Source organism: Geotrypetes seraphini, chromosome 4, assembly GCF_902459505.1.
Source record: "Geotrypetes seraphini chromosome 4, aGeoSer1.1, whole genome shotgun sequence".
Classification (NCBI taxonomy): Eukaryota; Metazoa; Chordata; class Amphibia; order Gymnophiona; family Dermophiidae; genus Geotrypetes; species Geotrypetes seraphini.
Genome location: NC_047087.1, coordinates 280,343,643 through 280,369,896, shown reverse-complemented (window position 1 = coordinate 280,369,896; position 26,254 = coordinate 280,343,643). Strand labels below are relative to the sequence as shown.

The 26,254-nt window shown below is 41.9% G+C and overlaps 1 protein-coding gene across 1 annotated transcript in view; it reads right to left on the bottom strand.

Annotated features, from left to right (window-relative positions):
* HPSE2 (heparanase 2 (inactive)) overlaps nt 1–26,254 on the bottom strand; it is a 541,826-nt gene that overhangs the window by 472,729 nt on the left and 42,843 nt on the right. Inside the window, exon 3 of the mRNA XM_033941874.1 lies at nt 14,306–14,467. Coding sequence (XP_033797765.1) covers nt 14,306–14,467 — 162 coding nt within the window. The remainder of the gene's footprint in view (nt 1–14,305; nt 14,468–26,254) is intronic.

The following is a 26,254-nucleotide window of genomic DNA, read 5'->3' as shown; positions in this document are numbered from 1 at the left end:
TGGTGCCATTTCTTCTAAACAGTTTTTCTTTATTATTAAGATTTGTTTCAATTTAAGAATTGCTTATGATTTCATTTTGAATCCTGATATTACTGTGAAGGGAAGTGGGTCTTTAAATACCGGAAGTTGAAGTCTGGCAGCCATCTTTGCGTGGCCCAATAAGCACAAATTAGTGCTGATGCAAGTGTATGTGTTTTTGTGAGTATTGAGTAAAGGTATGATTTATTTCAGTGTTAACAGTATTTTTATGTGTGCACTTTTAGATTTGGTCCTGAAAACCCCTTGAAATAGCAATGAGGCGAAATGATAAAGAAGGGGATCACGAACAGATCAGAGAAGGTTATCATGCCGCTGTACCGGGCCATGGTACGCCCTCACCTGGAGTACTGTGTCCAGCACTGGTCGCCGTACATGAAGAAGGACACGGTACTACTCGAAAGGGTCCAGAGAAGAGCGACTAAGGGGCTGGAGGAGCTGCCGAACAGCGAATGATTAGAGAAACTGGGCCTTTTCTCCCTCGAACAGAGAAGTTTGAGAGGGGACATGATCGAAACATTCAAGGTACTGAAGGGGATAGACTTAGTAGATAAGGACAGGTTGTTCACCCTTTCTAAGGTAGGGAGAACAAGAGGGCACTCTCTAAAGTTGAAAGGGGATAGATTCCGTACAAACGTAAGGAAGTTCTTCTTCACCCAGAGAGTGGTAGAAAGCTGGAACACTCTTCCAGAGGCTGTTATAGGGGAAAACACCCTCCAAGGATTCAAGACAAAGTTAGACGAGTTTCTGCTGAACAAGAACGTGCGCTGGTAGGGCTAGTCTCAGTTAGGGTGCTGGGGTTCATAGACAAAAGCGCGCGACGACAAAGACGCGACGACAACCCAGCGCAGACAACTGAGCGCAAGGCGGAAGCGCGCTGAAGAAAAACAGTATTTTAAGGGGCTCCGACGGAGGGAACTCCCCCACTTTACATTAATAGAGATTGCGCCGGCGTTGTGGGGGGTTTGGGGGGTTGTAACCCCCCTCATTTACTGGAAACTTAACTTTTTCCCTCTTTTTAAGGGAAAAAGTGAAGTTTTCAGTATAATGTGGGGGGTTAAAACCCCCCAAACACCCCACAACGCCAGCGCGATATCTGTTAAGTAAAGTGGGGGATTCCTCCCCCACACATCCTGTTGGAGCCCTTTAAAATACTGTTTTTCTTTGGCGCGCTTCCGCCTTGCACTCAGTTGTCTGCGCTGGGTTGTGGGCACGCACTTTTGACCTGTTATCGGGTGCTGGGTGCTGGTCTTAGACCAGAGGGCGCTCGACTGCTGGGCATGATGGACCACTGGTCTGACTCAGCAGTGGCAATTCTTATGTTTTTATGAAGGAAGGGCCGTGTCCAGGATCATGCCCTGCAAGTTAAGTGATATTATACATACACTTGCTGAAATATTAAATATAGTTGTGATCATCAGTTTGGAGGTTTTGCTGTCTATGAAGTAATTGACCTTTCCAGTTGTGTGGAGAGGTCACTCACTCTCTGATGGGGGTCTGAGGCTATTTTCCTCCAAGTTTACATTATATGTAAATATCATAATTGAGTTCTTCACTTAAATACCACAATTGTGTTCAGCTTCTAATTGAATGTGTTGAAATATTATTGTTAGCTGAGGGTTTGTTGTTTTTTTTTGTAAAAAGAGTAGGGTTGGGGACCTATGCCTAAAAACAGCTAAAAACCGTTTTCAGACCCCCCTCCACTATGCCTGCCTGTTAGCTCTGGCTATGCAGCTGAAATGAAGGGAAATAAATTTCTGCCTCAAAGTTTCTCTTATCATAGTCCAATCTTCAGGATCTTTGGGCTGCCAGCTGGATGGACCTCAGTTGAGACCTCCACCCCCTACGGAACCTCTTCTCATAACCGGGGGCAAGAAACACTGCCTGCACCCTGATACCCTGAGGGCTGTTACTCAGGGTGCAAAACAGCCTGCGCTTAAACCTCTGACAAAGTCAGAAGGTAAACATGTTCCCAGAAGGACTGACCCCGAGCCCTGAAGGTGGCACACAGCAGGCTAGCTCCATAAGTCCACCCTGAGCGTACTCTGTGGAGCAGCAGTCCAGATCTATGGTACTGCATCCTTTCCTAGGCAGAGAACCCCTCCAAAGGGGTCTCAAGACATCAAAGCCATCTAAAAAAACAGGATGAACTTTAGTGATGAAAACAAGAAAAGAAGTAGAGCAGATCAGAAAACTTCTGCAAGGTTCACATACAGAAATAAAAACTGTAGGTAACTCTGTGCTCCTTAGCTAAGTGGAAGGAGCAGTGCACAGAGAAGTTTGTGGATTTCTGCAAGACCCAGTTCACGAGTGGGGGTAAATCACCTTCAGTATGAATTCCAGAAGGGACGTAACAGAACATGGCTTCCAATGTGCATTCAGAGTGTACCACAAGCCATGTTGTTGAATTTAAATAGTAATGACCTGCTTTGCAAGCATGTGCATGTTTTGCTTCTTATTACTATTTACCATGTAATGACATAAAAATTGCCTCGTTAGGTCAAAACAACCTACTTTAGTGATCTTTAAAATTGCATTAAGGGGCAAATAATGCATGTAATTGCCCTAATTCAACATGACAACTTCCCTCCCTTTGTTCAGCTAGCTCTGAATTTTTTTTTTTTTTTTTTTTTTTAATCTTATACATGCCTCTACATTCTGTTTTCCAGTAAAGCTTATATAAAGATTTAATCTGTCTCTGCATTTTGGAAAATGAGGGGTCATGTGTCAATATCATAGTTTCTTTGGCCCATTATATTACATTCACCTGATAAGTCAAACAACACCACCATGAATACAACACAGTCTTGACAGTTTCTGTCTGCTGTTATCTCTTTTATATTTACTAGGTTCAAATAAAGTGCAATTCTAGAGAAAAAAATAACTTTTGTTTTAAGCAAACCAAATTTAGTAATTCCTTCAAATCATCTATTACAGCTGTTTAGCAGAACACTATGCAATTAAAATCTTCTTTTCTTTCCATTAATTTTGGCTGATTTGTACTTTGGATTACTTTAAAAAATAAATGTAGTAAGTAGAAACTTTCATAGTATAGCTTTAGAGTGGTAGAGGCACAAATTATATTATAATTACCGGTACATAAAAATCTAGTGAGAAAGTAATAGTGAAGTTAGAGATGTAGTAAGACTAAAGCAGGGGTCTCAAAGTCCCTCCTTGAGAGCCGCAATCCAGTCGGGTTTTCAGGATTTCCGCAATGAATATGCATGAGATCTATGTGTATGCACTGCTTTCAATGCATATTCATTGGGGGAATCCTGAAAACCCGACTGGAATGCGGCCCTCAAGGAGGGACTTTGAGATCCCTGGACTAAGGGGTAAATATACTAAAGTACTGTGCATAAACTAACTTAGATAAGTGTTCTTCAGGAATCACCAGATTTACTGTCTTTCATGCACAAACTCTCAATGCTACGCTCTAGAGGCATGGCCTCTTTATGGTACAAATTTATACAATTAAAGAAATATGTGATTCAATCTGTTAACTCTTCAAAATGGTTTGATGATCTACACCAGGGGTCTCAAAGTCCCTCCTTGAGGGCTGCAATCCAGTCGGGTTTTCAGGATTTCCCCAATAAATATGCATGAGATCTATGTGCATGCACTGCTTTCAATGCATATTCATTGGGAAACCCGACTGGATTGCGGCTCTCAAGGAGGGACTTTGAGATCCCTGATCTACACTTTTTAGCAAATGGCGATTCCTGGTCTAAAATATGGAAGCACTGCTTTAAATCTCTTAAATCCTCTTTACTCCAATCGATGTATTTTTTAATACACAGGGCCACTTGGACTCCTGTACTCTCCAACAAGATTAATGCTACTTTACCTTCCACGTGTTGGTCATGTGGTACCCATATTGGTACTTTAGTTCATTTGCTTTTTCATTGCCCCTTACTTCAACATTACTGGAATGATGTTTGGCGTACTATCTCTGATATTTTTTCTCTGCAAACTGACCTTGACTTTTTTCTCATATTGTTCAGTAACTATGATGGCACTCATATTCATGATTATTTTGAGGCCCAACTTTTCCGCATATTAAAGCCATTGGCCCTCCAGAATGTCCTTTATAATTGGAAAAACCTGGCTAATGTTGATTATAATGTCTGGTGGAACTCTGTATGTTTATCAGCTAAATATGAAAAAATCAATGCTGAACGATGCAATACTTTCCATTCTTATTGTAAGATTTGGTCACTTATATTAACCTACTGTGATAGGGGTCTCCATACATAACCTTGTTCCGCTTTATGTGATTATGTGCTTGGTTCATAACTTATGTATATTTTCTCATACTTATAAGTATATCAATAGTGTCATCTTCTTATTCCTCGCTGATTGCTAACCACTTGCTTATATTTTGATGTATTATCCTTTGTGATGCTTTGTATACAATTATTATTACTGTTTTCCGATTGCTCTGTTGTGACATAACCATTACTCATTGTTTATTTTATGATTGAAAATAAATAAAACTTTTTGAACTTAAAAAAAAAAAAGATAAGTGTTAATGCAAAATCTATGCTAATGAGACAAAGAGATGCACAAGTTTGCAAAATAGCTACTTCTTTATTAGCACAGCAAGAGGAACCTGAACTATAGCTATGTGATGTTGGGTTCTATGTTAGGAGTCACTGCTCAGGAAAAGGATCTAGGTGTCATTGTTAAGGATGCATTAGCTCAATGTGCGACGGCAGCTAAGAAAGCAAATAGAATATTAGGAATTATCAGATTTAGCATATTGTTTTGATATTTTTATCTTAACGAGTAGTCACGAAGGTGGAGCACATTGTTCACAAGCAGTCACTATGTTGCCAATTGTTATCCTGCTGAGCCGCTTTATGTGGAGCCTCAACATCGGGAACAGATAATTGCTGTTACTTCAGTTACATATACTAATTAACCATAGTTATATGGAGTTATACATGTTTAATGTGGGATAGTAACAGTGCCCATAACCTAAAAAATGGGAAGTTCCTCACTAATAACGGTCACATAATAATAACCCCAATCCTAAAAGATAGTAAAGAATCATCAGCTCTAGTAACCAACTACTGACCGGTAGCATCCATTCCATTTATAGTAAAAATCATGGAGGGATTGGTACATACCTAATTGATGGAATATCTTAATCAATTCTCTCTCCTACATGAAACTCAATCCGGTTTTAGACCATTATTCAATACGGAGACAGTAATTGCGGCCATCTTAGATAATCTGCGTCTTGTTCAGCTCTGTGTCTTGTTCAGCCCTGATCATGCAATTTGATATGAGCTCCGCCTTTGATTTAGTAGACCATGGAAAAATGCTACAATGCCTAGACGCTATCGGTATCAGGGATGAGATCTCTCCGATACCTGGAGCAATCCTTCCGGTGTGCCACAAGGGTCACCGCTATCCCCATTGCTTTTCAATATCTACATGTCCTCACTGGGCGTGCAATTAAGCCAGCTAGGGATAAAATTATTCAATTACGCAGATGACTTTACGATCATCATCCCATTTGCTAATTCTATCTTGGAAACTATTCCCAAGGCATAAATTTGATGGAGCAATGGATGACAGACTTCAAGCTCAAACTTAATTCAGAAAAAACAAAATTCTTCATTGCTTTGCCACATCCGCTTGACACCAAAACACTTCTATGCATCAATACACTTAGTTACCCTATTCAGTCCACCATGAAGATACTAGGTGTAACTCTGGATCAAAGACCAGGTAGACTCCTTAATTAGAAAGGGTTTTTTCACTCTCTGGAAACTTAAATCCATTAAATCATATTTTGATACATCAGCATTCAGAATCCTGGTACAATCCCTCGTACTGAGTCAACTTGATTACTGTAACATCGCCTATTTAGCAATTTCCCAAAAGAATATGCGACATTTACAATTAATGCAAAATGCAGCGGTCAGACTGATCTTCGCCTAAAGAAGTTTGATCATGTGACACCTTATTACCGGCAGCTGCACTGGTTACCGATGGAAGCACGTGTAAAGTTTAAGTTCTCTTGCCTCTGCTTTAAAGTACTATACGGACTAGCCCCTAAATACATAACTGGCTTTTTCTCCAACAGACACAAGAGAAGCTCACATTTGAACTTCGTTTCCCCCCCCAGTTAGAGGATGTAAACTGAAAAAACACCATGAACACCTTCTCTCACATCAGGCAGCATTATGGGGTAAAGATCTAGAGCAATTGCTTTCGCCCACTACTTATGAGGAATTCAGGAAGCGCGTAAAAACTCACCTGTTCCTGAAATATCTAGACAGCTGACCCGTACATCTCTTTCTCCTCAATAACGGTTCTCCTGTCCTATCAACCAATTGCTTTCACCTCTTCTAAGTTCAATCAATTTGTACCTTCTCTTATTCTTTTGTAAACTGCATAGAACTTCACGGTTCTGCGGTATATAAACTGTTATTATTATTATTTATGTTTTCTTTGCGACTCAATTGCAGGAAACAAGGTACTGAGCACTTTACACACTAATTTGATTTATTGGCCTGGGATTATTAAGCAAATTGAGTCATTATAATCCTGCAAATTAGTCTTAATGTTCAATATAGATACATTAATGCAAAAACTTAATAATACCAGATGTAATTATATTTCTGTGTACATTAAAACAAGTGCATTTATGAACATACCCCCAAATTCTGTATATGGGACTAGATTCACAAAGCAAACCAATCAGTTTGCGAGCCCTTAGCAAGCAGATTACCCTCCGGCCTGATTCACTAAAGTGTTTAGTGATCCCCTCCCGATCCATGTATACAAATGAGAGAAATGGCATGCAAATTTGGGACAGCAGAGATTCACTAAACACTTTAGTTAACACCGATTGGGCTTGCTAATCAGAAAAGAAGCGACTGCTGAAGACCAGTCGCTTCTATCCTGACCGTCTCTCCTGCCCTCTTCTGCCCTTTAAAACCACGGGCTCACAATGCTTTTTAGCAGAGCAAGCCCATGGTTTTAAATCTGCCGCTGCCATTGGGCCCGACGCTACCCACCTCATCCCCGCAAATATGGCAGGAGGAATGCCAACTCCCTCCTGTAATCACAAAACCTCCATTGGCCCGGCCGAGCCCAGCCCATCCCTCCCCGTACCTTACTCGGGCTCTTTAAAACTATAGCAGGAGGGTTCCCACTCCCTCCTGCCATATCTACAACTACTAACCCCCCCCCTCCCAACAAGTGCCCCTAACCCCCCTCCCTCCCCGAACCCCCCAAAAAATTTGCCCCGCACTTGTTGGAAGGGGGGGATTTAATTTTTTATTTTAATTGGGCAGATATTTTGCATGTTTAAAACAAGCAAAATATTTGCCCGATTAAAAAAAAAAAAAATTTTAAGCCAGCAGAAGCCCTGACAGTAGTGACAGGAGGCTATTTCTCCTGTCACTACTGTCAGAGCTTTAGCGATCTGTGCAGTCAGTTGGGGTCGTGCTCCGATCACCCCCATTTGCATGCAGATGGTTGGTGAATCGGTCAGCCTGCCTCCAATCGCACACAGATCGCACACGGATCGGAGGGTTAGTGAATCTAGCCCATGGTGCCTTAAGTTGTGTGCGCAAATCGGTGCACACAGATGATTTGCACATACAACTTAATTGATTAACTGGCCTGAGTACCAATAATTTCTAAATTGTAATTGACACTAATTGGCACTAATTAAAAGTTATAACTTGGAAAGCATGATTCTATATTTTAAAAAAAAGGTCTGCTCATTGATTAAAATTTTTAATTGCATAAAATGACCCCCTCACATTTTCACCTGTAAAGTGAAAAATTCAGACAGCAGATTGTAACAAACCCACTGCCAGCAGTGGTTTTGTTCCTATGAAAAGTGTTAAGGTCAGACAGCCCCAGTGCAGAAGAGCTGACCAGGTCAGTGCCTATCTCTGGAATAGCCAGTATGAGACAGGGAAAGTTCTGCAGGAAAGCTTGCACTCTTGTATAGAGCCTTGAAATCCTGGCAGGAGACTTTTACCTGAAATACTTGCTGTTCCTTTAAGAAAGGAGCAGGGAAATCTGACCTCTGGCAGAGGTAGCAGTTCTCTATAGAACTGATTCACCTCCCCCCCAACCCCCCCTCAGCCAGGCAGAGGGGGCGTAGTTTGGAGCTCCCTAAATGGCAGCGGTAAGAGGGCACAGACGGTGAGAGGCTGGAAGACTGGGAGATGCAGGAAGTTATTCTGCTCCAGTCCTGGAAGCCGTTCTGAATGCTGGAACAGCTTGTGCCTCAGAACTGTTCTTTGTATGACTACCAGTTGCTGGACTGTAAGACTGTGAAGTTTATATTTGACCCTTTTACTTCACTTAACACCAGAAAGGGTTATTTAAAACTCTTTTGGCAGAGAAGCTGCCTGGTACTTAGAACCTGCTCAGCCTGTTTATAACGGGGAAAGACCTAGCTAAAGTTATACATTGCCACTAGCTACTTTAAGAACCTGTCTGAAAGTATTTCTATACTGCACCTCTTTGTATCTAGTGTCTTTACTTGGCATAGTGCTGTAAAAGAAGTTAAGATTGTTGGAAGTTTTACTAAGTGTGCAATAGCTGTGGTGGCTGTTGGCCAGTTGCTGGAGGAAAAGCTGTATTTTTGTTTACTGCTGAAATTCTTTGCTTTTGTTACTTTTGAAACAGTGGAATAGATCTGTGTAAAACAGGGTGCTTTGAACCTAAACACAAAGTCTGGCCAGTGGCCAAGATTAATAAATCTTTCTAAAAACTTGAACCTTTGGAAGTTTCCTTCTTTTTGCTGGAAAGGGAAATTCTTACCCAAAATACTGGGGCTTAACCACAGCATAGCTATTGCAAGGTCTGAAGGGTACCCCAAGCTAAAGATGACATGCTGGGCCAGTATTTTGGAGCAGCCCAGGTGGTCTACTGTGCTCATCAGAGACCCTGGTTGTGACAAGATGAAAATTCTCAAAACTCGCATAGTTCAGTTGCTAAACTGAAAATAAATCATTTTTCTTACTTGTATTGCACAGTGATTTAATTTTTCTAATCATGTTGCTTCCTGTCTCTGGTTCTGCTCCTCAGTCTGTCCTCTGAACTCTATTTCAGGGCATCCTCTCAACTTACTATTTCTTCTCTTTCCTCCTCTTGTCACTTCTTGTCCTATATACATCTTTCACATTCAACTTTCTTCCATTTTTTTCTTCATTTTCATATCTGTCTTGTTTCCATCTTTTCCCTTCCTTTTCATCCATGGGTACCATCTCCTCCAGTCTCCTCTCCTCTCCCCTCTATGGGCATCATCTTCTTCCTCCCCCTCCCCTTCATGGCCACCATCTATTCTCTCCTCTTCTCTCTTCCTTTCCTTCCCTCTCCCTTCCCCACTATGAGCATCATATCTTCCCTTCTCTCTTCCCTTCCACTCTCCTCTCCTCTATGAGCACCATCTCATCCCTTCTCTCTTCCCTTCCTTTCCACTCCCCTCCATAGTTAACATGCTTTGGTCTGAGTCTGTTTCTCCTTCCTCCCTGACCAGCATGTTTTTCTCTGTGCTGCCACCCCTCCCCCTCCCCAAACTTGTGTAATTTTCTCTCCTACAGCTGCCCCCTCCCTGGGTGCTCCTGCAGCATTTTCCCCTGCCCCCTATGTGTTCTCTCTTCCCTCTGCTCCAGCAGCCTTTTCACCTGCCACCCTGCATTCTCAGATATTATATTCCCCCTCCTCCTGGCGGCCCTCTGAACTTGCCTGTAAACACACTGCTCCTCTCTAGTCGGAGTCATCCCTCTCCTGTCTCCTTTCATGAAACATCCTGTTTCCTGTGGGCAGGACACATGAAAGGGAGGAATCTGGCTAGAGAGGAGCAGTGTGTATACACTTCCCCCTCTGTAATCGCAGTTTCACCAATCGCGGTTTCGGTTATTCGCAGTTTTCCATTTGCAGGCTCTGCCCCCCAAATTACATCAGAGAAAATCGCTGCACTTTCTTCACAGGAACAGGTCAGGTTATTTGCGGTTTTAGCATATTCTCTAGGGTTTTTAACAGAAAACCGCAACTAACATGCGAAAAGTTATTCGCAGTTTTTCTGAATTCGCTGAGTTGTTTTTCCCCTATCACCGCGAATACGGAGGGGGAAGTGTACAGACAAGTTCACAGGGCTGCCAGAGAGAGGGAAAATGAAATAGCAGAGAATGTGGAGTGGTAAGAGAGGAAAGGCTATCAGAGCAGGCGGACAGGCAGAGAGCAGATGATAATGCTGAAAGAGAGCCTGGGGCATCGGTAAGAGAGAAAAATATACTAAGGGAGAGAGAAGCAGCTTGATACAATCAATGCATTAAACTTTTTTATGTGTTAATTGTGTTAAAACACATTAAATGTGCAGCACTAATAAAAAGTACAGTATGTGCTATTTTCAGTGTGCAAATTTGAAAAGAGGGCATGGGCAAGGATGGATTGAGGGCAGATCACGCCTAATCTGCGCACAACTTAGGTGCCCAAGCTGCACATAATTTAGGGGCCCAAGCTGCACCTAATTTAGGCACAGATTTTGCGTGATTCTTTAAAGGTACACACACCTTGTAGAATCATGCTAAGTGCCAGTCTGGTCGGCGCAGATTTTTTTAGGTGCCATTTCTAGTGCAATAAGTATATGAGTCTCGATGAGTGGGTTTTGTACTCCTACTCACAAGTCTGTGTAGGAGGTATTACTTTAAATTCTTTGGCTACACCTCCTCTACATTGCTTTGTGTTGCTCAGTTTCATTCTTCTACATGCAGTTGAAGTTGTCACTACAATTGAAAGTGTCACTGTGATCTTCTCTCTTTTTCTGTTTGTTATTTTTGGGATTTTTTGTCCATTTCAGAGGTGCAAAACAGTATCAAGTTCCCCTGGGTCAGTTCTGCCTCTGTGAAGACATAGACCGTCGGTGGCAGAGATCTGTAGTTGGGAGGGCCAACCTTTTACAGGGCACCAACCTAGCTGGCCTGCATCAATTCCCTTGTGGCTCAGGGACTATTCCCCTTGAAGCAGTGCTCAACCCAGGTTGTGCCAGAGTTGGAGTACAGGCTGAGTGGCATCTGTGTAAGTCCCTGGGACTTTATCAGATACCGACTGCATCTCCCCCACCCCTAAAAAGCACTGAGGAGCAGTGGGGACCAGGGCTTGGGGCTCTAACCTAGTCTGAGTAGCAGCCAGAAGAAACAAGCTTTTTTGTGATTTTTTTTTGTACTTTTTTTTAAAGCTTGTTTGAGGCAGTAAGTCTCCACATTTTGGAAATTCTGTATGAGTATCAAATATACACAGGGTTAATTTTGAATAGACAGAAATATTTAGTAATTCCTCTGCAACCAGACATTCAAGACCAATGGATTGGCCCCTTTCCCTTGGATTGGGCTGACACATACTTAAGGCACCTAGGGATAATACTACCACAAAACTTATCCCAACTCTATAAGTTGAATGTGTCCCCTCTGCTGACTAACATGATACAAAAATTGCACACTTGGCAGGCCTATCCTCTATCATTGACAGGTAAAATTGCTTTATATAACATGATAGTGGTACCTCAGTGGCTCTACGTACTTCAGACACTTCCTTTACTCCTACAGGGAAAGCATCTAGCCTCACTAATGGGGTACTTGTGGGGATAGAGACATTCTCGCATTTCCTTGAACACACTCATGTTACCTAAAGATCAAGGGGGTCTGGAATTATTGAGTGTAGGAAGGTTTAACATTGCCTGTCAACTTAGACATGTGAATGATTGGTTCTGTAAAACTATACACTTCTCTGCAACGGAAGCTGAGTGTTCATCTTATTCTCCCTACCATTTTAGTTACCTACTACATGCTGTGAAAATGCCTGAATGTACTCTTCATTATGGTGATCTTTTTCTATATCCCCTGAGACTTATATGGAAACGTCTTTGTAAAATGCTAAGTATACACTCACAGATGACACCCTGTTTGCCTATTATGGGAAATGCAGACTTTATTCCTGGGCTGAGTCAGGAGGCATTCTGAGTTTGGTCTTAGAAGGGTCTAATTTACCTATCACAAACACTACAGGCTGATGGGACAGTCTCCTCCAGAGACTGGTATCCATACCTACAATTGCAGCAGTACATTTCATCTTTCCCAAGAGCAATATTAATGGAGGACACTCAGGAAAAATTATCAGAAGCTCTCTGCTTGATTGCTCAGATGCCCATTCCCCTGCACTTCCATCACAAGTTTTTGCAAGAGACAGCAGGGGAATTAGATTATGAAAAGATCACTGCAAAGTGGTCTCAGGATCTCCAAATGCAAATTACAGTGGATCGACTTAGGAAAAGTATAAAACAAGGAGGCAAGTTGTTATTAGACAACCAAATGTTATTGCTGCTGTTCCTAGGTTGGGTTGGGAGGGGGGAGCGAGGTGAGGAGAAGAGGGGGAGTCTTTATGTCATTGTGGACACGATTGTTTGTATATTTGGTGTTGATTTAATTGAAAGTTAATAAAAATTATCCATATAAAAATTCCCTTCATAAGTATACACTAGAATAGATGACATGTATGTCACGTACACAAGAGTCTATCAATGTTATGCGCATCTATGTGTGTAAGTATACAACTGCCCAGACAAGCATCATTTTTTGACATGACTGGTCCCTGAAAACTAACATCAAGTAATTTTATTTTTATGCAGTAGTTATCCTAATTTAAGCAACAAAATAATCAGGGCTTTGTTACCGTTTGGATCTTCTTATCTTTGCGAACTTGGATTTTTAGCTCTGACAGAAATTACATTTGAAAAAAAGAAAGAACAACTCTAGATGGTGGATGATGAAATGCATGTTTGCTTGTTGACCATCGAGCCATGGTTTGAGTTAATTTTCACTCAAAAACAAGCACACTGATTAGTAATTCTATTCTATCTACTTTGGTTTCATCATTGTTACAATTACACACACATAACTTAAAGAACTTTAAATAAATAACTCTCAAATGTTTTTTTGTTGTTGTTGGTTTTGCACTTTTATCATTTCAATTATAATGTGCCATAAAAAAAAAAAAAATTGCTCCGTTTAAAAATGTTTGAGAGACACTGTTCTAGACCATAGGAGGCAGTGGTCAAGGTGCCAGGGTAACAAGAGAGAGAGAAACAATGCCAGTCCTGAGGTAGGGGTGCAGGAGGAAAGGAAAAGAGAGGGGAGAAGCTGAGCATGGTAGGAGAGAGTGACACAGACACAGATACATAGAATTGATTCTGGGCATGGAGGGAATGGAACACAGAGGGGCAATGCTGGACAATAGTCCCTTGAGAGTTAAGAAAAAAAAAAAAAACAACCTGAAAAGAGACACTGGGAGCAAAGCAATGTTCAGACAACAAAAGGTAGAAAAATGTATTTTTTTCTGAATTTATTAATTGTAATATTTCATCTTTCAGAAATGTGCATCTCTTATTTCTTGTAATTGAGTTTATTGTTATTACTATGTCAGGTATTCTATGTAGGTGTGGAGTGTGTTTTTATTTTCAAGGGCTTTTTTCTCTGGAACTCTATAGGGGATGTCCCTTTTCTGCCCCACCCCCATCCCCACTACCTTTGGAGAGATGGTGTTATAGGGAATCAATTAAAATATTTCCATCCAGAACCCACTCAGTCCTAGCTATGCCACTGATAACAACATTTCTAGATGAAATAAAATCTTGAAGATATATACAACAGAGTGATTTTCAACATTTTTTCAAGTGGAGGGCCATTTCAGTGTGAAAGTTAGGATGGATAAAGCAGCAGACTCTATCCCTTCTACCTTGCTGTACCATATGGAACATACTGCCTGATTTGATATGTCAGGCTCCGTCTCTGGCAGTATTCAAATCCAGATTCAAAGCCCATTTCTTTGAAGATGCTTTCAATTCTAAACTCCAACTCACCTTCTAAGCACCAATATCTGTCTTATCATTCCCTTTGTAATTCCCCCACCTGAGCACAGTGTATTGATACATCTTCTTGTCCAGTTTGTCTGTCTTGACTAGATTGTAAGCTCTTTTGAGCAGGGGCTGTCTCTTCTGTGTTTTGATGTACAGCGCTGCGTATGTCTAGTAGTACTATAGAAATTAGTAGTAGTAGTAATGGTAGTAATATTGGACACCACCCTAGATAATGAGGTAAGGCAGGACCCTCCTCAAATTAACAGCCAATCTAGCTGCTAAGACATAGTCAAAGCAAGACAATGTACTGTAACTATAGTACATCACTTTGTTACTAATCTCGGTACTCTTTCTTAGTAGAATATGAAGTCTTACCTGTTAATGTCAAGTTGCTATAGGTGTTTGAGAACTGTTCCTTTAAAAGAACTAAGTGCATCTGAGCTGCCTTTTCCCTTTGTAGTTCCAGCATAGTGCCTGGATGCTGTGCAATGTTGCAACCTTTTTGTTTGTCCAAGGAGATGTCACTACGTATGATATCTATGTAAACAAAGAGAAGCATAAAGAAAAAGGTTCTAAAATTCCACCAGAAATAGCAGAGCTAAAGCGGAACTACTGTGGTAAAAGGAAAATGTATTATCCAACCAACTAAAAATACCTGACTTACTAGGCAATTTTATAAAGTATCTTTGTACATGTGTACATAGGAGCCAACTTTTCAAAATGATTGGGGGTGCTCAAAAGCCCTGCCCCAGACCCCACCCAAGCTCCACCTCTGTCCCTGCCCCATAATATTAGTACTAATTGTAATGCAATTTTTCTATTCATTTTCCATATAATCTTATTAAAAATACATAATGGTTAAAAACTAAACTAAACTAAACCTTAAGTTTATATACCGCATCCTCTCCCTCCATATTTGTGGGGGATACGTTCAAAGGCAGCCCACAAATACCAAAAAAATGCAAATAACTTTTTCCTATCATATTTGCACGTTTTTGATATAGTCCCCGTGAATACCATGAAATCGTGAATAACACTTATCGTTGTTATTTGTGATTGCTTTTAAAAACAAGTTAGGCATTGTACTATACACCTTAGCAATAAAATTCAGGTACTGTAGAATACTATAGAACTGACCATAAGGATACAAGCATATATTCTGAAGGTGAGGCAGTACCAGACCATGCTGAAGCAAGTGCTAAAATTTTCTCTCTGCACACTTACTGCACTTGCCGCACAATGTTGAAAAAAAAAAAAAAAATCCACTGAACTTTCTCGGCAGGATTACATCATTTGGGGGGCGGAACTTTCTCGGCAGGATTACATCATTTGGGGGGGCGGATCCATCAAGACCAAAACCGCAAATAACCAAAGTTGCGAGTGCCGAAGTCGCGAATATGGAGGAAGAAGTTTACACTGTATGCTTCTCAACATTCATTTCTACCAGAACACCTGGCCTTGGTCACACATGCAAATACAGGACCACAAACTAAAAGTAATACAGCAGAATCTCAGTTAACTGGGTCTTGGTTAACTGACACTCTCACCCAACCGGCAAAATAAAAAGTCCCCCAAAACACCTGCAGCAGCAGTCCTGAGCTGCAACCCCCCCCCCCCTTCCCTCAAGCCCTGAAGAAGTACAAGCAGTGGCAGTCCTGAGTCATAAACCCCCACCTCCCTCCCTGCTGAGTTTGTCTGCTAAGAAATTCAGTTCCCCTTGAATATAGACTGCTTTGAGAAAGATGTTGCAAGCAATTGCCCAAAGTCAGATCTTCTGCGCCTCTTGACAGAGAAGTAGAGATCCCATTCTTTTTTGCTTGTTTATATAGTACATGGTGACTTGATTGTCCGAAATCTAGCTCCGGAAGAAGTAAGTGACTTCGGAAGGGGATGGACCAGCAGACCTTCCTGGAGCTGAGATGGCCATATTGCCATTGATGCCAGGGGGGCCCTTCACCGTTGATGCCATGGGGGGGGGGGCATTTCCATTTCCCCCCCAAAAAAATTGCAAGATGAGTCATCTTTTTATCCTCCTTTAGTGGGCCCCCCTACTTATTAATCCGGCCCTGGGGTCTTCACCAAAATGTTTATTCACTTTGAATCAAGAGGTCAGTGCTAATATTGTGGAGTCAGTTCAAACAATTTTTCAGAGTCTTGGGGCTGAGGTGTGGTATCAGCCTTCTGGCGCTGCATCAAATTCTTTTTTATTTCTTATTAAAACTTTATGTTCTGGTATGAAAACATATCCTAAGGCGTATTACAATAATACCTCAATCACTACACATTATATCATCATTCAAATACAAAACCACAAAATTTAAACAAATGTTTAGGATTCTGCTGAGCCTCAATGCTCCCAAACCACAACTGGACTAGAAAAGCCCTGCATGTGGGACCAACATCACACTCTCTAGATTGGAAATTACTCAAAATATGTTATTTTATTTGCTTTTTCTTCTTTATGACAGAGTTTGTTTACCATCAGAATTTCTATTAGTTTTAGTCTCCTAATGGAACAGGCTCTTGGCAACAATTTTCCTCATCAAAGGTTGTCTCAAAGCAGAATAGGAAAATCTACACTTTTCAAACCAAGCTTGTCATTGCATATCTCAGAGAACAGGTAAGCAAAGTTTAACTCAACAGCTTTCTGAGAGAGAAAAAAGAAAAGGGAGAATTTCTAGCATTTTTTTGAAAATTGTACCAATTGTCTGGTTCAATTAATGTGACTTTTTCTTTTTACCCATGTGTAAATCGCATTGGATTTAGATTTTGAGATTAAATCAAATTTTTAAATAAACTTGAAACTTGAAAACTGATGATCTGGAGGAAGAAACGCCCTCATCACTGTGGTGTCGAGAATGGTTCCTATGAACTGAAGACGTTGAGTTGGATGCAGGTTTGATTTGGGGAAATTGATCTAGAACACTAAGGCTTGAAGAAAAGCAATGGTTTGAGTCATCGCCATTGTAACAATCTGAGACAAAAGATCCTTGATCAACCAGTCATGTTTATGTTTATGTTTATTTTATGTTTATGTTTATTTTATTAATTTGATGAATCGCCTATCCATAATTTACTAAGCTAGATAAGGGAACACTGGAGTCCATGGGATCTCAAAGCTGCCACTACCACAATAAGACACTTTGTGAAGACTCTTGGAGATGACGATAGGCCGAATGGAAGCACCTTGTGCTGGTAATGACAGTGATGTACTTGAAAATGAAGATATTTGTGAAAAGCCACATGAATTGATATGAGTGTAGGCTTCCTTGAGATCCAGAGAGCATAGCCAGTCATTGTGAGCCAGGGGATATAGAGTGGCTAGAGAGAACATGCAAAATTCTTCTCTCACCAGAAACTTGTTGGGGGCTCTGAGATCCAGAATTGGGTGAAGTCCTCCCATCTTCTTTGGAACTAAGAAATAGTGGGAGTAAAACCCCTGATTTTTCTGGTCCATAGGAACTTCTTCGATGGCATTGTCAAGAAGGAGGGAATGAATCTCCCGAAGAAGAAGAGAGGACTGCTGATGGTTGGCGCAGAGTTTCTTAGAGGATGATCTGGAGGGAGGGTCAAGAAGTGAAGAGAATAAACTTCCCGAATGATGTTCAATACCCAGAGATCGGAGGTGATGAGTGTCCAGCAATGAGCATAGTACTGAAGCCGACCCCCAATTGGCTGAGGAAGATCTGTTAGGAGTGGTACTGTGGCTATGCTCTGAGGAACACGTCAAAAAGACTGTGATTTAGGCTGAGTAGTCGGCTGAGTCTTTGTCTGACATGGTTGTTGTTTTTGTTTTCTAGGCTGAGGACAAAGAGGAACAGAAACCTTGGCAGAAAACCTGTGCTGATATGAAGAAATAGGCTTAAAAGATGTTGGAGGAGTTGGTTTCTTTTTTGGCTTGACCAAAGGGTCCCAACGGGTTTCATGGGTAGAGAGCTTCTGCGTGGTGGTATCTGTAGAAGGACCAAAAAGTTCATCTCCCAGACATGGTGCATTAGCAAGGCGATCTTGATGATTAATAGCTATGTCTGAAACCCGCAACCAAGCTAGACGTCACATAGCTACAGACAAGGCCGCTGCTCTAGAAGTAAGCTCGAAAGTATCATATGTAGAGCGAACCATATACTTCCGTAACTGGAGGACAGAGGAGACAAACTGCTGGAAACCCTTCTCCTTGTTGGCAGGAATATATTTGTGGTAAGCTGAAAACTGCTTAACAAGGTGTTTAAGGTAGTAGGAGAAATTAAAATTGTAGTTTCCTGACCTATTAGCAAGCATGGAATTTTGGTATAGCCTCCTATCAAACTTATCCATGGTTCTTCCCTCTCTACTAGGAGGAACGGAAGCGTAAACATTAGCTGAGGAATACTTCTTTAAAGTGGACTCCACAACTAGGGATTCATGAGGAAGCTGTGGTTTATCAAATTCCGTTAAAGCTACTGCTTTATAGAGAGACTCCAGTTTCTTTGGGGCCACTGGAATAGAAAGAGAAGTCTCAAGATTTTTATAAAAAGTCTCCCTTAAAATGCCATGTAAGGGAAACTTGAACATCTCTCTGAGAAGCTGATCATAGTCCAAGGTTTCTAAAAATTCCTTGCTGTACTTAGAGCAAAGTCCTTCCCCATGCGACAGATGAATTTTGAAAAAGAAATCTTGTCAGTGGGAGAAGAAGCTCTGGATGGGGAGTGGCGTGGAGAACCTGGCTCAGAAGAATCCTCAGCCTCGGTAGTGGATGGTGATGCAGGGTCAGAATCTCCCAACAAGTCTGTATCCTGCAACACTGATGGAGAACAATGTCAATGCCAGCGCCGGTCTAGTGTCGAGTTCTCAGAGTGTTTAGTCTTACGAGAGACCTTTCCAGATTTTACCAGTGTTATACCCCTGGATGATTGGAAAGATGAAGACCAGTGTCAAGATGTCCGATGCTTCGAAGCTCTGGTTGACGACCTGGAATGGCGAGTATCATCTTTACTCCGCATCGGAGGAGCATCGATGGTAACTCTAGTCGGTGTCTGCTTAGACTGGACTTGCACCAGAGCAATCAGTGTCAACAGAAGTAATTTTGTCCTCTCGAAGCAAGGCATCAATTTTTTGCTTCAAGGAAAGCACCAGTACCGCAGGCTTTTTTGTCAAAGACTTTTTAGGCAGTACCATAGGTGGAGTAGGAATACGGTCAAATGAGGAAGATGCCGATGTAGAGGCACTTACCAAGATCAGGACCGTACGCTTACGGGACTTCTGCAAGGTCAGCATGACTTGACTCATTGCAACTTTGACCCCCAGAGGGGGTAGGGGAAAGCTTCTTAGCCGAGTTACCCAAAGGGTTGTGTAGTGAGAGACCGGCGTCAGTACCGGTGCCTCTACCGAGGTCGATGTCTTCAGTGTCAGTTTGGATGATGGAGTGACGGTCTGAGTCGATGTCGACTCCCCTTCCATGACACCAAAGAGCTTTTGCTACTGTAAGAGATGATTTCTGATGGTTCTCTTCTGCAAAGTAGAGCAGTGTTTACACTTCTCGACACGGTACTTGTGCCCCAGACACTGCAGGCACCAGGAGTGTGGATCTGTTACCAAAATGGACCGAGCACAGCGACCGCACTTTTTAAATCCCGTCAGCGGGCGTGACATGGATGGTAACATCGCCTAAGCCAGGGGTGTCCAATGTCGGTCCTCGAGGGCCGCAGTCCAGTCGGGTTTTCAGGATTTCCCCAATGAATATGCATGAGATCTCTTTGTATGCACTGCTTTCAATGCATATTCATTGGGGAAATCCTGAAAACCCGACTGGACTGCGGCCCTCGAGGACCGACATTGGACACCCCTGGCCTAAGCCAAACTAAACTCGATGATTGAGGTTGCAAAAAGGCCCCACTGGGCCAAAACACGAGAGTAAAAATTAATAGATTTTTTTTTTAAATTTAAAAACCGAAAACCAGAAAAAAAGAGGAATATGACTAAAAAGTCAGTAAACTGCGAGAGTGGGAAGGCAGCAAAAAAGATTTTCAACGGCCATTGAAATGCGACTTCTTAGCTCTGTGAAAACTAAGAAACTGAGGGACTGCACGCCTATGTTGGGCGGGAAGGCACTAACACATGCGCGGTGCGGGCTATCATGAACTTTCTGAAGTCTTAAAGTAGCAATGCACTTTTGTAGTGTCCGTACCGGGACTCCATCGGTGACGTCACCCTTGTGTGAGAATATGCTGCCTGCTTGTCCTGGGATAATAACCAATACAATTACAAATTTAAAATACCTATTGATAAAAAAAAACAAGTTATAAGAAATTTATGAAACCTTGTTGTTTGACCGTTAGCATTTCTTTTGAGAAATTATTTGTCCACTTCCAAGGGCTAGTGTATTGACTCTTCCTTTTTTTCTATAACTTTTCTGTTAGTAATTCACAGCAGATAAAGACCTGAATGGTCCATTTGGTCATAGAAACATAGAATAAGATGGCAGAAGAGGGCCGGCGGCCCAACAAGTCTGCCCACTCAAGAACCCTCCCTCCCTGGTGTACCCATCCTTTATGCATAACTCTGTAGTATCCCCACCTGTTTGTCCCATCGACTTTTGAAGTCGAGCACGCTACTAGCCTCGACCACATGGCGTGGAAGTTTATTCCATCGACCAATCACCCGTTCGATGAAGAAGTATTTCCTGGTGTCACCATGAAATCTTCCCCCCTTAAGTTTTAGCGGATGCCCTCTTGTTGCCGTGGGGCCCATAAGAAAAAATAATTCTTCCTCCACTTCAATGCGACCTGTAATGTATTTGAATATTTCTATTATGTCCCCTCTTTCTCTGCGCTCCTCAAGAGAATATAGGTGCAGTCTGGTTAGACATTTTTCATATGTGATGGTCTTTAAGTCCTAAGATCATCCTAGTGGCCATTCTCTGGATCGACTCCATTCTCTTCACATCTTTTTGATAATGTGGCCACCAAAACTGGACACAGTACTCCAGGTGAGGTCTCACCATGGATCTGTATAACGGTAGTATGACTTCAGGCTTTCGACTGATAAAGCTCCTTCTGATGCAACCCAGCATTTGTCTAGCCTTTGCTGAAGCTTTCTCCACCTGATTGACTCTCCTCTAGAGTATACACATTGAGGTTTTCTAGTCTTTTCTCATACTTCTTTTGGCACAAACCCCCTACCATTTTCATCATTTTCCTCTGAACTGCTTCAAGTCTTTGTATATCCTTGGTCAGATATGGTTACCAAAACTGAACACAATACTCCAAGTGGGGCCTTATTAGTGGTCTGTATAGGGATATCAACACTTCCTTTCTTCTGCTGGTCATGCCTCTCTCTGTACAGCATAGCATTCTTCTGGCTACAGCCACTGCCTTGTCAGCATGGGTTCAGCCAAGGGAGATCTTATCTCACCAATTTGCTTGACTTCTTTGAAGGTGTGAATATACATGTGGATAAAGGTGAGCCAGTTGATATAGTTTATCTAGATTTTCAGAAAGCTTTTGACAAAGATTCTCATGAGAGGCTCCTGAGAAAATTAAAGACTCATGGGATAGGAGGCAAATTTAATTGTAGATTAGGAATTGGTTATCAGATAGAAAACAGAGGGTAGGATTAAATGGTCATTTTTCTCAGTGGAGGAGAGTAAACAGTGGAGTGCCACAGGGATCTGCATTGGGACCAGTGCCATTTAATTTATTTATAAATGATCTGGAAATTGGAACGATGAGTGAAGTGATTAAATTTGCAGATGACACTAAATTGTTCAAAGTTGTTAAAATACATGCGGATTGTGAAACATTGCAGGTAGACCTTAGGAAATTGGAAGACTGGGCGTCCAAGTGGCAGATGAAATTTAATGTGGACAAATGCAAAGTGATGCATATGGGAAGAATAACCCAAATCACTGTTACCGGATGCTAGGGTCCATCTCGGGGGTTAGTGCCCAAGACATGGATCTGGGTGTCATTGTAGATCAGTAGCATGGAATGTTGCAACTCTTGGGTTTTGGCCAGGTACTAGTGATGTATGTTCTTTCCACCTTCAGATCATTAGACACTATCACCTCAAGGTCACTCTCCCCATCTGTGCATATCAGCCGCATGCCTCCCAGCACATACATCTCCCTCGGATTTCTGTTCTCCAAATGCATCACTCTACACTTATTTGCATTGAATTTTAGTTGCCAGACATCATTTCTTTTTCTTTTATAATAATTTATATTCCGCATATCCTACAATTCTATGTGAATTACAAATTATTCAGGTACTCAAGCATTATTCCCCAACTGTCTTGGTGGGCTCCCACTCTATCTAATGTACCATTCTTACAACTTTTGCAGGTCCTTTTTCATGTTTTCCACTCTCTCTGGGTGTCCACTCTGTTACCAATCTTGATGTCATCCGCAAAAAGGCAAACCTATCTTTCTAATCCTTCGGCAATATTGCTCACCAACATATTGAACAGAATTGGCCTCAGCACTAATTCTATTAGCCACCACCCTCTAATATCTGTCCATCAACCAGTTTCTAATCCAGTTCACCACTTTGGGTCCTAACTTCAGTCCGTCAAGTTTGTTCAAGAGCCTTCTATGAGGAATTGTGCCAAAGGCTTTGCTGAAATCTAAGTAAATTATATCTGACACACTTCCTTGGTCTAATTCTTTGGTCACCCTGTCAGATGGGAGCAGCATTATCAAAATTAAGAGTTTCTATATTTTGATATACTGATGATATAGTTTTGCTCTGTACTGCAATAGACAAATTTGATGATACTCTGAAATATCTAAAATAAGTCATAGTTAAAACTGATCAATGGGCATGAGACAATCTGTTAAATTTAAATAGATGTTTACATGGTTTGGTATCTATGATCTTCTGCTGCTGAAAGATCTTGTTTTGCCATCAGGAAAGAAATTGGTGTTTCTAGATTGTGTGAAAGGATGAGAAAGTGTAAATGTTGATTGGACCCTTTTACATCTTATTTATTTCTTAATATTTCTCCCCAAGCTATAACTTGGCTAACTGCCTTATTGAATTTTTCTCTGGAAAATGGTTACTTCTCACATTCTATGGGACAAATAACACTTACTCCTCTCCTTAAAAAAAGTAGATTTAGACCCTACAACTCCCTTTCATTACCGCCCGATTGCTAATATACCTTTATTGACTAAAATGTTGGAATCAATTGTAGCTGGTCAACTTACTGATTATTTAGAGAAATTTTCCTTATTTCAGTCTTTTCAACATGGGTTTTGTTCTAATTTTAGCACTGAAACCAGTGGCGTACCTAGGGTGGGGGTCCGCCCCGGGTGTACACCCTAGGGGGGTGCATAGCGGTCCGGGTCCGGAACGTCCTGCCCTACTGTTGAGAAAGACCTGTACTTCAGTGCGGCTGCCGGTGCACCCCCTCCGATATACTTGCTTTGGAGCAGATTCGGCAGCCGCGCTGAGATGCAGGAAGGTCCCACGATGGGTACGTCTGCCAGCTCTGCTCCAGAAGAAATAAGTTACGTCGGAGGGGGTGGGCCCGGCAGATGCAGGGAGTTGCGATGACTGTGTCTGCTGGGTCCACCCCCTCCTACATAACTTACTTCTTCCGGAGCAGAGTCGGCAGACATACTCATCACGGGACCTTGCTGCATGAAGGGAGCAGGACTTCAAGAGTGGTGGAGGGAGAGAAAGAGGGATGGGTGGTAGTGATGGAACTGGTGTGCAGGGAAAGGGAAGAGAAGCATAAGGGGAAAGGATACTGGATGGAATTGGATTGGAGGGAAAGAAAGGGGGTAGATGCTAATTGAAGAGGGGTGGATGGAGAGAGAAAGGGCAGGCATTGAATTGTAGTGGGGAGGGTAGAGGGGGAGCCTATGCTAGATGGAAGTGCAGATGGGAGAGATAAGGGAGCAAATGCAGGAAGGAAATGGGAGGAGAGAAAGAGGGGAACAGATGCTGGATGGAAGTGGACAGAGAGAGAAGAAGGTACTAGATGGAAGGGGTAGAGAAAAAGGGCACATGATGGAAGGAGGGGATAAATAAAAGGATGGCACATGATGGGGGAAAAGGATTGAATTAGTGAAATACTGGAGGGGGTGAGGGAAAGAGGTGGCGAGCTGTAGTTAGAGAGTAAAAAAGGAAATTGATGAGAGGGTAGTAAAAACGTAATCTAGATGGATGCAGAAAATAAATTGAAAAGGAAATGAGGGAAAAAAGGGAAAGGGATTGCAGAGGAGAGGTATGGGAGAGGGAAGGAGAGGAGAGAGATGCCATACCAATGGGGTGAAAGGAGAGTCGGAAGGGGGAGGCATACAGTTTCTGGAAGGGGCATAGAAGGAGAAAAGATGCCATATAGGGGCAGAGAGACGGCAGACAGTGGATGGAAGGAAGAGAGTAACAAGAAGATGAGGAAAGCAGAAACCAGAGAAGACAAAGGTAGAACAAAAATTTTCTATTTATTTATTGCTTTAGGAGACATTGTCACTGTTTCTGTGGTGTTGCATTGTATGCAGAGTCCAGCTTCTTGCTGGTTCAATTTAACCTTTGTCTATGTATTTCTATTTTATCCCCCCTTTTACAAAACTGTGGAGCGTTTTTTAGCGCCAGCCGTGATGGTAGCAGTTCTGATGCTCAGAATTCTGCCACCATGGCTAAAAACCACACTACAGTTTTGAAAAAGGGGGAGGGGTTACTTTGTGATTACATATTCCATACTAGACAAAGGTATTTTCTGTGTTCTGTGTGTTCAAAAGACATGGTTTTATGTTAGGATTGACTGCAGGATTGATCTGTACTAGTCTGGCTTGTTTAGTTTTACAATGGGTGTATTGGTGTACTGCTCACTGCAGTATGTAAGATGCTGCCTTTTCTAGGTATACTCTTGTGTGACGTTTGGATTGTTACTAAAAATCATGTTTTTCATACAAATGGGGGGGGTGGGGGGGCAGGTCAAAAAACGATGGGCCCCGGGTGCCACGTATGCTAGGTACGCCACTGACTGAAACCCTATTGATTTCCCTTCTTTCAAAAATTCAACAAATTTGTTTCCAAAATAGATGTTCTATTTTACTTCAGTTTGATCTATCTGCAGCATTTGATGTAGTCCATTATGATATTCTCCTTCAGTTACTCTCTGACCAGTGGCGTACCTAGCATATGTGACACCCGGGGCCCATCATTTTTTGACACCACCCCCCCCCCCCATCTGTCAAATACAGAAAAAACAAGGTAACTTCACAAGGACTTAGCTGTGCAGGAAATGTGAATCTCCTCAAACACCCAACATGTAGTGCAAAAATGTGCAAAGGTCTGGTTTTTTCTTTCGATCACTACATAGCCTAATGCCACACAAGCAGCGCTGTTACAAACATATTCTGAAGGTCAATGCTAAGGTTAACAAAGTTTCCTTCCTTGGACCACAAGGAGATACTGACAAACCACTGGAAGAGATCCCAAAACAACTACCCAGGCACAACACCCAAAGACCCACTCAGTGTGTGAACCAGTTGAGTGGAGTGGACTAACTGGGGGGGTGGAAATGGGCCCGGAATTTGCTCAGCAGAATTTCCCAGACTACCTCTTCCTCTCAACACATTGACACGCTGCTGCCACCACCACCATCATTAGGAACACCTCACCGGGTAGGCCAGCAATGCTTATAAACTTTATAAAACACATTATTATATTTTCTTATAAAGCACATATTTTAACTCTCTGACATCCTCAGCCTTGCCATTCACAAAAATAGAAGGGAGAAAAGTTCCTGTTTCCTGCTGTCTCATGTCCCCGGCCTATACAATATTTTTCTTCTGCAGACCCTTCAAAAGTCTGACCAAATCCTTGTTTCACTTGCATTATAAAGTACTGAGGATGCCATTTCACCCCAATCCCAGGTCCTAAAGTCTAAGACAGTAGCGCAAACTAGTGCTGCCCGATTCAAGAAAAAAAAAATTTCGATTCGATTCAGCCTATCGAATTGGTTTTTCGATTCAACTTTCCTGCCCAATTGGGTGTTTTGGGGTTTTTTCAAACATCTTGGTGGGTTTATTTTATAGCTTTTTCAGCCCCCTTTGGCTTCTCCTAACCACACTGGCGCTGTGGTGTAAGTAAAATAAAGAAACAAAAAGGACTTTTCCTCTCTCTGTTAAATCCTAGCTCACATTTGCAGTCTAACACCAGCTCTGGCAGGATACACATTTCAAATCTGACATATTGTAATCACAAAACAGAAAATAAAATTAGTTTTTCTACCTTTTGTTGTCTGGTTATTTTTCAAATCTTGTTGGTCCAAGGCTCTGGTTGTCTTCTGATAACTTGCTTGCCAGGGTCTCCTTCTTCCTTCTTTCTGCATGCTAAC